Source organism: Leptodactylus fuscus, chromosome 11, assembly GCF_031893055.1.
Source record: "Leptodactylus fuscus isolate aLepFus1 chromosome 11, aLepFus1.hap2, whole genome shotgun sequence".
In the NCBI taxonomy this organism is placed as follows: Eukaryota; Metazoa; Chordata; class Amphibia; order Anura; family Leptodactylidae; genus Leptodactylus; species Leptodactylus fuscus.
Window position 1 is genome coordinate 43428376 of NC_134275.1, and position 15634 is coordinate 43444009.

General features: G+C 40.7%; 1 protein-coding gene across 4 annotated transcripts in view; it reads right to left on the minus strand.

Annotated features, from left to right (window-relative positions):
* Nucleotides 1-15634, minus strand: part of CACNA1B (calcium voltage-gated channel subunit alpha1 B) — a 240728-nt gene that overhangs the window by 100741 nt on the left and 124353 nt on the right. For all 4 annotated transcript variants that reach the window (XM_075259127.1, XM_075259126.1, XM_075259129.1 and 1 more), the window contains exons 7-9: nt 4203-4306; nt 626-741; nt 112-168 (exon numbers count right to left, since the gene is read on the minus strand). In XM_075259127.1, coding sequence (XP_075115228.1) covers nt 112-168; nt 626-741; nt 4203-4306 — 277 coding nt within the window. The remainder of the gene's footprint in view (nt 1-111; nt 169-625; nt 742-4202; nt 4307-15634) is intronic.

The window sequence follows — 15634 nt, forward strand, 5'->3', positions numbered from 1 at the left end:
GCAGTTTATATTAACATGCAAAAGAAGAGACCCGATGCCTAGCCCATTGTGATGTGGGCAGATGGAAATTGTCTACTGCCTTGTTTGCATATGATGATAACGCTTACTTACCATCTAAGGGGGATTTTTCTTCTGCATTTTTGTCTTCTTCTGCAAGCATGACTTCCTCTGTGGAGCAAATATATGCCAGATAAAAATTATTACACCAATAAAATAAGTTATAATAATAAATTATTTTTAAAAAAATACAATAAAATAATAATTACCGCCATCACCTTACTCCAAGCAATAACACATATACATTCTGGAAAATTCAACCCTTGCTACCTTGTCCTTGTGCCAGGTACTGGCACTTACAGGAAGTTGCACACCTTTATGTACTTAGAAACACACCTGCAGTGTAAAGCATGGGGGACAGAACAGAAGGCCAAACCCCTGATGAGACAAGAGGTGAATTTTGGGCTGATTTTGATTCAATTAGATGATGCGGCCGAGCTTCAGTCGCTTATCATATTGGTGCACTAATGGAGCAGAGCGAAAACCTTCCAAGGAACTCACATTGTAGAAAATAAATAGCAGGCAAAGGTAATATTTGTGGATAAAAGGTCAATGCAATGAATCTCACCTGCTTTGAATATCCACTCAAGATATCCATTCAGCTCACGCTCAATTTGCTGCTGCCGTCTCAATTTGAGAAATGCCCGACGGTTCTCCACCCTCTCACGTTCTTTGGCGAATTCTCTGCAAGACGGAAAAAGATTTCCGAAATCGTGTTAAAGAAAGCCGACAAACAGTGGACGCCTCTCATCTGATTCTGCCAAGATGTATTATTTTTAGTCGTTCTAATGTGAGAAATTTCATTGAAAGTGTTTAATTGACAATGGTCTAGCAAAAAGTGAGATAAAGGCAAAGCGCCTCGAGGGACAGCGCCTCTTCCCGTAGATGATAACTCTGGTCTCTGTGGGATTTTTAAGATTCTGATGAAGCCAAATCATACAAATAATCCCAATAGAGTAACAAAATAATGGGTTTTCTTTATTCAGGAAGGGTGACTATAAAAATATAAAAAGTTCAACTTTACGAGTTGAAGTCTGCTATTGATATTGGACGGATATAAACTTTGTGCACAAAAATGAAGAAATTTGTAAATTTATCTGTACAAAACTATTGCAATCTGCATGAATATGAGACTGTTACAGTAGATACCAATGGTTAGCTCAGAAGGATCTAAATAGTATAGTGGTCTATGCCATAAAAGAAAACCAAAGCCAAAGCATGATCCAATGGGGCCATGAGATGTTTTTAAGATGACTCCACCAATATCCAACCCCAAGTGCTAATGTTCAAAGGCACATTAGTGAATAGGATCTTATCAACCATGTTTATTTTTGGTTGTAGTTTCCTTCTCCGACACCAAATCATACAAGTCCAGTCTAAATTTGTCCGTTTTATCCGGTATGGACCATTCTTGGTGGTTTGTTTAGAGTAGAGTCACGCATTAGATGCTAAGGGATTTCTATGGTTTGCTTTGTTCAAGGGTGCAAATACGCCAGATTTCAGTAGTCTATACTTGACTCCATTCGCAATAGAAGTTGAGACTTTTTGGAAAGGGCAGATATAAATTGGAAACACAAGATGTTCAAGGGGTACATTCCTAGGGAATAGTAGGGGTGTGGTGTGTTAGAAAGGGTTGGTTTTGTTAGCCTTCATCATTCTCCCATTTGAATTCCAGCTTTGTAGACTATTATTATGGAGGCCCTATGGTACAAGGTTGCGTGGTCATATTCCAACTCAGTGACCCGTGAAGATGTGCACAACACAAGCACTTCTCTTAACTTCTGGAAAGGTCTAGGCTTATCTACACAGTAGAGAGGGGGGCTAGGGGGTATATGGGCTCAGTACATGTGATACTAGGCAGCTAATCCAATTTTAGACATATACAGCTTCTCTATCATCTTTGTATTGCCTTGTATATCTTGTGGTGGTGACCAGCACAGCGTATAAACTCCCCCAAGTGAAAGACTGTACATGGGGAGTACAGAGGTCATAACCTGGCCATAGGTATAACACAATGGTTGGCCACTGCGGGGGATATTAAACTGGTCGATTGGGAGTCGGTTTTGAAAAGTGGTAAATCATCAGCTGACTTTGGCCACTAATGCCATACACCTAGCAATACCACAACTGACACTTTCCAACTATGCCTATTACATTAAAGGCAGGCACAAGTCTACTGTCAGCCATTGTGAAAGAATCATTCACCTTATGAATGATGGATGGTCGAAATTGACCATTTTTGATAAATGTTTATATATGTCAATGTCAAGCAGCAGCTGCAAAAGCAAATACAATTTTAGGGTGTATAAAAACAGAAATAGAAACTTGAGATCCCAATTTAGTATTACCCACCTCCCCCCTATAAAAAATCTCGTGAATCTCAAATATGGGATTCGGTTTTGACTCCACAATCTAAACATATATATATTTATGACCTGATTCAAAGGAGAGCATTTTCCATTATGGTTCAAATATTCTTCTGAAGGACACTATGAAAGTGGAAGCCCCCTTTAAACAAGTCTAGTCTGGCAAAAAAAAAAATCAAGAAGACTGTGTGAGGAAGAATTATGAGGGTTAATGGTGGATGGAATATATACAACGTATAGTGTAGAACAAAGTAGATCTTGCTGCCGATTCCATGGGACAGTGATTCACCTAATATACTTTACATAAAGGTCAATAAGAAGACATATTTGCTTTAATATTCCAAGCATTAAAAAGAGAACGATTCACAGGAATAGAGGGAAATGAAAGCGAGGACTAAAATAGAGAAGGTAGCCGGGGAGGGAGATAGAGATAAAAGGATAACGACCCTTGGACGTATGTCATGTTCTGCTTTCTCTGATGAATAATTTAGTCCGGGAGCTCAGGCAGCCAGAGAGATCCTGTGCTTTTCTGTTTACCCCCCGTAGGGCCGAGTGATAGGTCATTCCAAGACTTGCCAGCAAACAAGTTGCACTAGTGGGGGGGCCCTAACACAATGGGTACACACAGAGAGGATTTCTCACAAGGAGGGGGTTCTGTACATGCATTAGGAATAAGGTAAGGCTGTAAAGAAACCTGTCTGCAAGTCCTAAGGTGCACGACTGTAGACTATATGGCCAATTTTGGGCAAAAAGCCCTGTTTCCAGTCTAATCTTCAAATTGATGATGGAAAAGAAGCCCAGCAGGTGTTCAATGCCTTCTACCTTGCTTCAAGATCAAAATGTCTCGAAATCAGAATTGTTGTCTATGTGGGGGTTATACTGTAGACTGTACAGGTACTTCATGGATGGTTGAGCATAGTGGGGATTACTGTTCAATATTTGGAGACATTGGAGACATCATTGTCCCACAGTATTTTGGATGTGTCTTGCGTCTTGGCTTATAAAAGTAAGATTTCCAAGATCGATTATAAATCTGGCCCATTTCTGGTTGAAAACTGTTTTATCTACAAGATTAAGATCCATTATTTGAAGAATAAGGATCTGTTCACATCACTTTAGAGCTTATGTTGGAAGTATGCATTGGTGGAGTCTTCAATATAAAAAAAACTGACTTATCCCACTCTGTAGACCTACGGAAGGATGTCTATCTAAAAGACTTTCAATGTACAAAAACCTTATACTAAGTGGTAGACTATAGACAGCTATGATCACTGCTCAATTTGTAGCCTACATTTGCTATATATGCCCAAACATCCAACAACATACACCAATAGGGTCCCACTGACCCAAAAATGGCCAAAAGAGTGTCTTTTTGCCTCCATCTATCTGGTATTTGTCAGTATAACTTTTTTGTTGTATGGAAAAGCGTATGACTCTACATTGGGATATGTCCAGCCGTGTGTTATAGGTATATGTTTGTAGATACTTCCAATATATGGCTCAAAACATGCAATGTATAGGTCCTACCATCATATGGATGATCATAGTCTATAAGTCCATGTTGCAGGAGAAGGTGTACCTGTGTGTACTAGATCAACAGAGGCCAATGGATACATTTTGCACCTCTTGTCAATGGAACCCTATGGGTATATTTGGCTTAAATGGTGGAATATTTCTCACCATATATGATAAACCTAGGCTTCATATGTGGTGTGAAGGTCTAAGGGTGTATGAAAAATACAAAAACTGCTCTCAAAAACAGTCATGTTAGAAACTCACCCTGACAGGACACCCAGAACCAGGTTCAACATGAAGAAGGATCCAACGATGATGAGAGGGATGAAATAAAGCCAGTTCCACATTGCTCCAACTGCATCATTGGTCTGTAAAATAGAAAGATAAATGCTATTTAATAGGGGTTTGATCCATTAAAGGACTACAATATCTTCTAGAGAGTCCAGGTTCAGACTATATAACTGGGACTGTCCACTTTCCCCTAGGGTATTTCTTTCCATTAATTCACTTATAGATGATGAGACTTGTGTCTACATAATGATAAACTCATGTTAAGGTTAATTTTTGTTTTGCCCATCCACTATATAATACAATTTAGACTTCTCCCTTTTACCCACAGGCTCTCCACAGTGCTGCACCTTCCTACATATCTTCCTTCATCTGTTTCTACCACCCTACCTGTGCTCTATGGTCTTCCAGCTATCCTCCATAATTCAAACCTCCTATGTTGTCAAGACTTTCTTCATGCTGCACCAGCCCTCTAGAATGCGCTACCCGAGACAATCATATGAATACCACACTTCTAAACATGCCCTAAAAGCACAAATTTTTAGTAGGCCTATCACATCCCCTATTCGGACTCCTTCTCCTCCCTTCCACCCAGGTAATGTAAGGAATGCTTGCTGCCCCTTTGGGTAATATACCTCCATATCAGATTTCCAGATTCTTAATTGAAATATCTATATAACATTATCTACACATAAAGAATTCCATGCAAGAGCCAAGACTTTTAGGAAATACCAGCGTTGAGCTGTAGACGGTCCATGAGATATCACTGTTAAGGTTGGAGGAGTGCAACTTGCCCCCTAGCATTATCCCTGCCTGTGTCTGTACAGGAGCTGCGCTGGTGGGGGGAGGTATAAACTCCTTCTTGTAATTGTACATACTGAAGCAAATTTCTTTCTGCTCCCATAACGGATTCATATTTAATCAATGCCTCCAGACATTTCCTGCAGATAGCAGGAAATGAGTGATAAACCCCTGGACTGGAAACCAGTGTCTGTGTCCCAGGAGGGATAATCATGGAATAGGGAGTGGGTGCTGAATACACCCTGGTGGAGAGATTTAATTTATGGAGAGCAGGCATGAACTAAAAATTGTGTCAGGGTATGGTAGAACATCCACACTACAAGTCCCAGGCACATAAGAGCTAATGCAATGGGCAAGAAGACCCTCACCTATGGTCAAAATCGACAAAAAACGCCTTATAGTGCATCCTGACATGAGAAGTTACAATGTTGACAATTTAGGACGTCCTGTAATATATTGTCTTAAAGAGGACTTGTCACCAGGTCTGAAAATTGCAGTGACCTACATCATCTGGTAGGTGCTGTCAGTCTGTGCATTTTGGGTTTTGTTTATACAAATCTGTTCAGCCATTCCAAATATATAAGCCCTTTTAGCATTGACACAAAGTAGGGTCTACTAGGCAAGTGGGTGGTAACTTTGCATGACATACAGGGCTCCCAGAAAAATTACAATGTTGGTGCCCACTTGGCTAGTAGACCCTAATATATATGTCAAAGCTAAAAGGGCTTACCTACTCGAGTATAAGCCAAATTTCTCAGCATAGTTTTTGTGCTGAAAAAGCCCGCCTCTCAGGCTTATACTCGAGTCAGCAAAAAAAAAAAAAAAAAAAGTTTTTTTTGAGGGGGGGGGGGGGGGGGGTCTATTGCTAGCCGCAAAATTAAAAGTTCTAAATCAGTCCTTTCCCTAGAATAGACACACAGGTAGAAAATTACTCTGAAACCCAAACACATTAGGTATCCTGTGTCTGAAAGTGCCCGGTCTACTGAATATAGGGTATGTGCAGTGCTCCTCTTCCGTCGGAAAGGGGCTAATAGGAGCACTGCAGATACCGTATATTCAGCCAGACTGAATTCCAAGTGTGTGTGTGTGGGGGGGGAAACAGTCCTCAAGCTCAGGGAAGGGGCAGACAGACAACCAAAACACCCCCTCCCCTTTCCCAGCACCCAGCATCTACTGCACCCAAAAACTCTGACCATTTTAATTTTTGATATTTTCCAGTAGCTGCTGCATTTCCCCCCTAGGCTTATACTCGAGTCAATAAGTTTTCCCAGTTTTTTTGTGGTAAAATTAGGGGCCTCGGCTTATATTCAGGTCGGCTTATACTCGAGTATATATGGTATATCTTTGGAATAGCTGAACAGATTTGAATAAACAAAACTCCAAAATGTTAAAGGTGACATCGCAGAACAGATGACGGATGGCTTTTATCCTCTTTAAGGAGAGCTGGGGTTGCCCTGTCCATACTGGCTGCATGTCTTAGTGAACTTTGCAAAGCTGTGCTACCCAGGGATCCTAGAAAGGAGCTGGATACCGACATAGGACCTCATTGTTACGTCTATCAGTCTGAGCCCCCTATATTGTAACCAGTCCTGTTTCTTCTTATACACTTTGCCCTGTACCGTAATAAATGCCAGTCCTTAAAGAAAAAAAAAAGTGCCGTAAATGTGAGTCAGGTCGATCTCCCAGAAGACTCCTTCTGCCTTCCATCTCCATTCCCTGCTAATGTGATTTAACATCCGCCTCGCCAACCAAAAGCATTAATAATTAACCCCTTCGTCCTGCCCCGCTCTTGTGTACAGCCTAGTATATTATGTGTATCCTGCTTGGCCTACACATTACCTACTCCATAGTATGGATGGCCCTTGATAATAAAACCAGGAGACCCCTAGTGAGATAGTTATTAATCGTCCCAATTTTAGAGGGTCCATATGTAGTAAATGCATACACCTGGAGTCAGTCATGCTAAATATCAAAAGTGGAAAATATTATAACTACAAGGTTGGGTTTTTTTTTATAGGTTTTGATTTATTTTGTCTGATCTTACAACAGCGAAGTTTCTATTTCCACTAAGTGTCCCAAAACTTAACTCCTTCCAAAAGGGAGCCTGCCATAGATTGAAGGAGTGTTTCCATCTTAGACATTTATGGCATATATCTACATGAAAATGGATGCGGGTCCCACCTCTAGGGCCACATCTAATAATAGTAATAATACATTTTATTTATTTATTTATATATATATATATATATATATATATATATATATATATATATACTGTATATATATATATATATATATATATAATATATATATATATTATACATTGAGAATAGGGATCCTCTGATCCCCCCCTCATATCACCTGGTGACTCGGCCTCTGTGAAGCATTAGGTCGGGCACATGCTTCCTTCTCTCTCCATTTAAAAACAGCCAAACACGTGGCCATACAAGTCAATGGAGAGAACCATACATGTCAATAGGTGGAACAAAAGTTAGGAGACCCCTGTTCTGGAATAGGGTGTGGATCCAAGAGCAGTCATCTGCAGCTATCTTCTATTTATGTCATATTGTGGACCATAAATGACTACAATAAGAAGACCCCTTGGCTCAGCTTAAAGTTGCCCTATTCAGACAGCCCCGTCCATTGCATCTGACTGACGTGACAATGCTATGACTATAAACTGCAGAAGTTGTCAGTTTCATTCATAGCATATGCTTAATATGAGTAAATATAGCACCAACATATTCTGCAGTGTTGTATAGAGACTGTCATCACTCGCATCAATCTCTGTATTCATTAGGGCTCTAAATTCCTAATTTAACCTGTTTTTGGACTATATAAATTTTATAATCTATAGGGAAACCATGCACATACAAGGAGAAGATACAGACTCTATTTATATCTTGGAATTGGTCATGTTGACTGTTGCAGGGCACTGCTGCTAGCCCCGGATCCGGCCTACTTGTTTCCATGTATCTAACTTCATTATATACAAGAGCGGATTTTCTATATAGAATATAGAACATGTCCAGCTATAGTATGTGATATCCTATTTTCCATGACTTCACATTCCCGCAGTGTTAATCCTGGACACCATAGCAGAGCTGGTGCACACAACATTGTGCACTGGGAAATGTCTCGGCTACCCAGAACAGCTGATAAATGATGGCGTTACAGTGTGCGGCTGACATGTCCATTACTCAGAGGGATAAATGCATCCACATGTTACAGGGAATGCTACATGTAGCCATTGTTAGAAATGTCATAGCTTCTTTGTAGACAGCCAGCTGTGGACACGCCTACGATCAATATATACTGTCTAGGTTAGTTCGCTTTTACCTATATTCTTACATTGCTACAAGTAGGAATAAACCCTCTTATTGGCTCTAGCAAAGGATATGGTGAATGCCAGGTAGCTCTTATTCGCACTAGAGTCTTGGTTGATATGAATGTGCTCATAAAAACCTAAGTCTGCTTATAAAAATAGCAGAAATATGTCACATAATATTACATATCATACCACCAGAACAAGTTCTTCATGAACATTGCTGTAGACTTTGAACACTAGGTGGCACCATACTATGTAAGTAAATGTCATACTTGTCACTGAATCATTCTTGACTCTCAATCGATCCTGACTTTGACCTCAGCCTTGTTCCTGTGTTTTGTTCCTGCCTCGTCCCATGGCATTGTTTGTCTGGTGCCTGTTGTACTTCTCCTGGCTCTGACCTCTATGTCCTCAATACCCTTCCTGTTACATTCTGACCGCTATACCCCTGTTGACAACCCATGTCTTCTTTCCCATTTACACTCCATTCATGCTACTACCTCCAACTGGTGACTATTCTGGGGACCTCAGCATGGGAATCCGGCTTCTGCAACACAAGATGATAGTTCTCTCATTGTATTGCTCCCATTACCTTACCCTTAGGGACACATAAAACTCATTATATTGTCCCTAAGCAATAGTATGTCTGACCCTAATACAACATATTGCTATTCCCATCAACATCACTACTAAATACAAAAAAAAAAATCACTGAATTTTCAGCATTTCAACTAAAACGGAGGATTAGTAAAAGACAACTTTTATAAATTTGCTTCTTCCTCCTGTGATAAACTCTCCAGTGTTTCGGTACTAAATCTACAGAAATATTTTTTTTTGTCAATGAGGGATTATCTGAAATGTTCGCGATGTCGTCGCCTCCGAGCCAGATACTATTAACAATTCAAATAATATTCTCATCTCCCTCATTCACATGGACAGAAAATGAAGGCAATGTAAGCGCTCCGGTAAACAATCCACGACTTTACTAATTACAATATATTTGCATAACCTTTCTGCGGTTACTCGACTGGAACCCAACGCTCAATACAATGATATAACAGATTGGTATTAATGTCCACCGAGGAGCATCAATGATTGTAGATACAGTCAGGTAGCTAAGACATGTGCAGGGTACGGTGTGGACTATACACACGCCCATTGCCTCTGACTTGCAGATTCCAAAGAGTTAAGTGTGCAGTTAAAGACCAATTGGGGCCTATGCGTGAACTCTATAAAACAAGGTAAGGACAGAAAGAGACATCACCCTTGAGAATCCCTGCTTGATTTTGGCTTGATTTATTTTGCACACATATATTTGGGATTCCTGGTCTGGCCAGACTAGCCCATGATGAGAGGTATGTGGGATATTAAATGAAGACCACATTTGTGCCAGTTTACTGAAATCTATGGCAGCCAGGAGTTGGAGTAGATTTCAGTGCAGGCACCTTGCCGATGGAGGGTGCACCTGATTTATGATTTGGTGTGTACCCTGCACCGTTCCAGGAGATATGGCACCAAAGCCAGTCTCCATAAATCTCTCCGTATGAGGTGCGGGAAGCACGATGGACTGTGTATGCTAACTTGTTACTTTGCTATGCAAAAACACCATCTGGCATGTGACCGACAACACACTATGTGCCTTGTACTTCAAGAGAGGATTACCTATTAGATCCTACTAGTGAGTCATGTGTGTAACAACCGATCCCACAAAAGTCTTCCATGGTTGAAGGCTATCACAAACGATTGACCCTTACATGTAGTAGGACATTGCTAATGTATGACATCTCAAGAAGCTAGACTGTGGCCCTTGCTGACAGGGGACCCAGGCCTGGTTAGTTTTATTCCCTTTGCTACCGGATGAAGAAAACCTGGGCAGGCCGTTCCTCTCCTCAAAAACTGCACAGTAAGGAAATAAAGAGGGTCAGATTTACTACCATCTAAGTTTTATCACCAGATTTATCACAGTGTCTAATGCTGATTGAGAAATTTTATGTTTAGTCTGCCTTTACTCCATTTAGGTGGTTTAAATTTGACAAAAAAGGCCATGATTTTGGCATACTTTTTGGCACATAAATTTTTTTCCACTACACGATCCACGTCCTCTCTAAACTGCAGCGGAATATAATTTAAACTACATAAAAATTAACAATATAAATATATATAGAATATAAAAAATTATAAAATGAGATATATTTATAGGAAAATGTTATCTGTTTTTCAGTATAATACCACCACAGGCCCGGGATGTCGATAAGATTTTTCCCTTGTAAGTAACATAATTGCATGCAACCTATTTACTGCACAAATGACTATTCCTGTATACAGCAACGACAGTTCATTGACAGGATACTGATTAAAAATCCAGATGTGTCAGGAAGCGGCGCCCTGCGTGTGTGCGACATTGTGCATTCTAGTACGGGGAATGTAGTCTCTGTTGGTACAGTATAATAAGTGCGTGTGACGGCTGCCTGCAGCCTGTTCTAGATCACTATATATAATAGATGTGAGTTTCATTCCCGCTTGGCTGGCTCCAGTTTCTAAGCTTGCTTTCTGTACAGAAAAAAAAACATCCCCACTTCTGCCCTGTATACGTGATTTAAAGGAGTTTTTTTTAGACTTATGCACTGAACGGTAAAGGGGGTGCCTAAAAATAATAGCAAATTTTTCTACAAAGGCCTCTACACATAGGAGTTAGATGAGTATACACCAGCTGTGAGTTCTTGGACGATCTATACGTTGACCTCTTTATAGAAGCTGTATGAACCCTTTTGCAATGAGCTCCCCCTAGTGGTATCTTCTGCCGGGCAGAATTCTAAGGTTTCACTCCAGGTATGTTGTTGTGGACCAGCCGCTGTGTAGATCCCCACCAACCTGTGTAGACAGAAGCTATTCAGAAGAATATGTACCATATATTATCCAGAATCTGGCATTCCTGGATCTAAAATCGATGTGATCTACAGAGGATACATTCAGATATTGTACTGAGCTTTTGGTTCCCCGTGAGTAGTTATTGAAAGGTTATGCAAATATATTGTAATTAACAAAATGCTGAAATGTTTATTGAAGTGTGTAAATAGAGATTTCCCTTTAGTTTCAATGAGGGAGATGAAAATATAATCCGAGTTGTTAACAGTATCATAGTCAGAAGCCCCGACATAGTGTACAGTGTACCTGAGAAGTAAAATATATGTAAATGTAGTCAACACCAAGAAACTGGAACGTCAGATATAGGTAGATGTTTTGTGTTAAATTATCCTGATAGTAAATGGTGACCAGAATACCAGGCAACAGAACTACTGCATTAAACACACATAGCAAATGCTATAGCCAGCACCTAACTGTAAGAAATCAGGGCGCACCATCAGAGGTTATATGTATGGTAACTAACCAAGACTCTTTCCCTAAATCTATTCCTAAATGCTGACTCTAATACCAGATATTACTGAACTTTACTGTCCCTAAAGATATCCCTAATAGAAGACTTAGGGTGCATTCACACTGAGTAAACGCTAGCTTATTCTGAACGTAAAACACGTTCAGAATAAGCGGCGTCTAAAGCAGCTCCATTCATTTCTATGGGAGCGGGGATACGAGCGCTCCCCATAGAAATGAATGGGCTGCTTCTTTCACTCCGTGCAGTCCCATTGAAGTGAATGGGGAGTGCTGGCGTGTACGCTCCGGCATGAGCAGAGCTTGCCGTATACGCCGGCACTCCCCATTCACTTCAATGGGACTGCACGGAGTGAAAGAAGCAGCCCATTCATTTCTATGGGGAGCGCTCGTATCCCCGCTCCCATAGAAATGAATGGAGCTGCTTTAGACGCCGCTTATTCTGAACGTGTTTTACGTTCAGAATAAGCTAGCGTTTACTCAGTGTGAATGCACCCTTACTCTACAACACTGACCTGAACATCAACAATACCAGAGCACTAGGACCCAGAGACAAGAAAACCAAACTAAGCAGAACAACTGGAACAAGAACCATTGAACAACTTAGGCCCAATTCACACTAGTGTTCGGGTTTCCGTTCAGGAAGCACTTTTCCCTCCGTATTTTTTGTGCGGGAACCGAGTGGAAACCAGGAGGACCTCATTATAGGCTATGTGGTCCATGTAGTTTCTGAGGTAACTGCTTTTTAATGCATATAGGTTTCCTTTCTGGAGGTTCGCACAATTTTCTGAGTGTCTTCCAGACTTTTTGGAAAAAGTTGGAAACCCAAACGCTGATGTGAACCGGGCCTAAGAACACTAGTCTGAAACAAGAGACAAGGAGCAGATTAGATAAATACTACATTGAACACACATAGCATACCCTATATCCAGCACCTAACTGTAATAAACCAGGAGTTGGGGGCTCCTATCAGAAGGCATGTGTGGAAAGTGAGGTATATGTATGCTATATTGGTGTGAACACACCTTGACTCTAACTTTGACTGCATCTGTCCCCAAATGCCAACCCTAACACCAGACACCGCTGGCCATCACTGCCCAAAAAGATATCCCTTATTAAGCCTTTAATCTACAATACTGAGCCAAACCTAAAAACAAGAGAGCACTAGGACTCACAGACAAGAAAATGTGAACACTAGAGATGAGCGAACAGTGTTCTATCGAACTCATGTTCGATCGGATATTAGGCTGTTCGGCATGTTCGAATCGAATCGAACACCGCGTGGTAAAGTGCGCCATTACTCGATTCCCCTCCCACCTTCCCTGGCGCCTTTTTTGCTCCAATAACAGCGCAGGGTAGGTGGGACAGGAACTACGACACCGGTGACGTTGAAAAAAGTAGGCAAAACCCATTGGCTGCCGAAAACATGTGACCTCTAATTTAAAAGAACAGCGCCGCCCAGGTTCGCGTCATTCTGAGCTTGCAATTCACTGAGGACGGAGGTTTCCGTCCAGCTAGCTAGGGCTTAGATTCTGGGTAGGCAGGGACAGGCTAGGATAGGAAGGAGAAGACAACCAACAGCTCTTGTAAGAGCTAAATTCCAGGGAGAAGCTTGTCAGTGTAACGTGGCACTGACGGGCTCAATCGCCGCAACCCAGCTTTCCCAGGATCCTGAATGGAATACACTGTCAGTGTATTCCCGTATACCTGATATATACCCCCGATACCCGTTCCAACGGTGTGCCCCCCCACCTTCACCCCAGAAATACCCTGCAAGTCCCCTAGCAATAGAATTGGGGCTATATACACCCACTATTTTTGCTACTGCCATATAGTGCCAGTTTCTGACTGGTAATTCAAAGAATATATTGGGGTTATAAATACCATCATTTCTTGCTACTGGTATATAGTGCCATTGTCTGACTGGGAATTCAAAGAATATATTGGGGTTACGTGCACCCACAATTTTTACTACTGGTATACAGTGCCATTGTCTGACTGGGAATTCAAAGAATATATTGGGAATACAAATACCCTCATTTCTTGCTACTGCCATATAGTGCCAGTTTCTGACTGGTAATTCAAAGAATATATTGGGGTTACGTGCACCCACAATTTTTACTACTGGTATACAGTGCCATTGTCTGACTGGGAATTCAAAGAATATATTGGGGTTATAAATACCCTCATTTCTTGCTACTGTCATATAGTGCCAGTTTCTGACTGGTAATTCAAAGAATATATTGGGGTTACGTGCACCCACAATTTTTACTACTGGTATACAGTGCCATTGTCTGACTGGGAATTCAAAGAATATATTGGGAATACAAATACCCTCATTTCTTGCTACTGCCATATAGTGCCAGTTTCTGACTGGTAATTCAAAGAATATATTGGGGTTACGTGCACCCACAATTTTTACTACTGGTATACAGTGCCATTGTCTGACTGGGAATTCAAAGAATATATTGGGGTTATAAATACCCTCATTTCTTGCTACTGCCATATAGTGCCAGTTTCTGACTGGTAATTCAAAGAATATATTGGGGTTACGTGCACCCACAATTTTTACTACTGGTATACAGTGCCATTGTCTGACTGGGAATTCAAAGAATATATTGGGAATACAAATACCCTCATTTCTTGCTACTGCCATATAGTGCCAGTTTCTGACTGGTAATTCAAAGAATATATTGGGGTTACGTGCACCCACAATTTTTACTACTGGTATACAGTGCCATTGTCTGACTGGGAATTCAAAGAATATATTGGGGTTATAAATACCCTCATTTCTTGCTACTGCCATATAGTGCCAGTTTCTGACTGGTAATTCAAAGAATATATTGGGGTTACGTGCACCCACAATTTTTACTACTGGTATACAGTGCCATTGTCTGACTGGGAATTCAAAGAATATATTGGGAATACAAATACCCTCATTTCTTGCTACTGCCATATAGTGCCAGTTTCTGACTGGTAATTCAAAGAATATATTGGGGTTACGTGCACCCACAATTTTTACTACTGGTATACAGTGCCATTGTCTGACTGGGAATTCAAAGAATATATTGGGGTTATAAATACCCTCATTTCTTGCTACTGCCATATAGTGCCAGTTTCTGACTGGTAATTCAAAGAATATATTGGGGTTACGTGCACCCACAATTTTTACTACTGGTATACAGTGCCATTGTCTGACTGGGAATTCAAAGAATATATTGGGAATACAAATACCCTCATTTCTTGCTACTGCCATATAGTGCCAGTTTCTGACTGGTAATTCAAAGAATATATTGGGGTTACGTGCACCCACAATTTTTACTACTGGTATACAGTGCCATTGTCTGACTGGGAATTCAAAGAATATATTGGGAATACAAATACACTCATTTCTTGCTACTGCCATATAGTGCCAGTTTCTGACTGGTAATTCAAAGAATATATTGGGGTTACGTGCACCCACAATTTTTACTACTGGTATACAGTGCCATTGTCTGACTGGGAATTCAAAGAATATATTGGGAATACAAATACCCTCATTTCTTGCTACTGCCATATAGTGCCAGTTTCTGACTGGTAATTCAAAGAATATATTGGGGTTACGTGCACCCACAATTTTTACTACTGGTATACAGTGCCATTGTCTGACTGGGAATTCAAAGAATATATTGGGAATACAAATACCCTCATTTCTTGCTACTGCCATATAGTGCCAGTTTCTGACTGGTAATTCAAAGAATATATTGGGGTTACGTGCACCCACAATTTTTACTACTGGTATACAGTGCCATTGTCTGACTGGGAATTCAAAGAATATATTGGGAATACAAATACCCTCATTTCTTGCTACTGCCATATAGTGCCAGTTTCTGACTGGTAATTCAAAGAA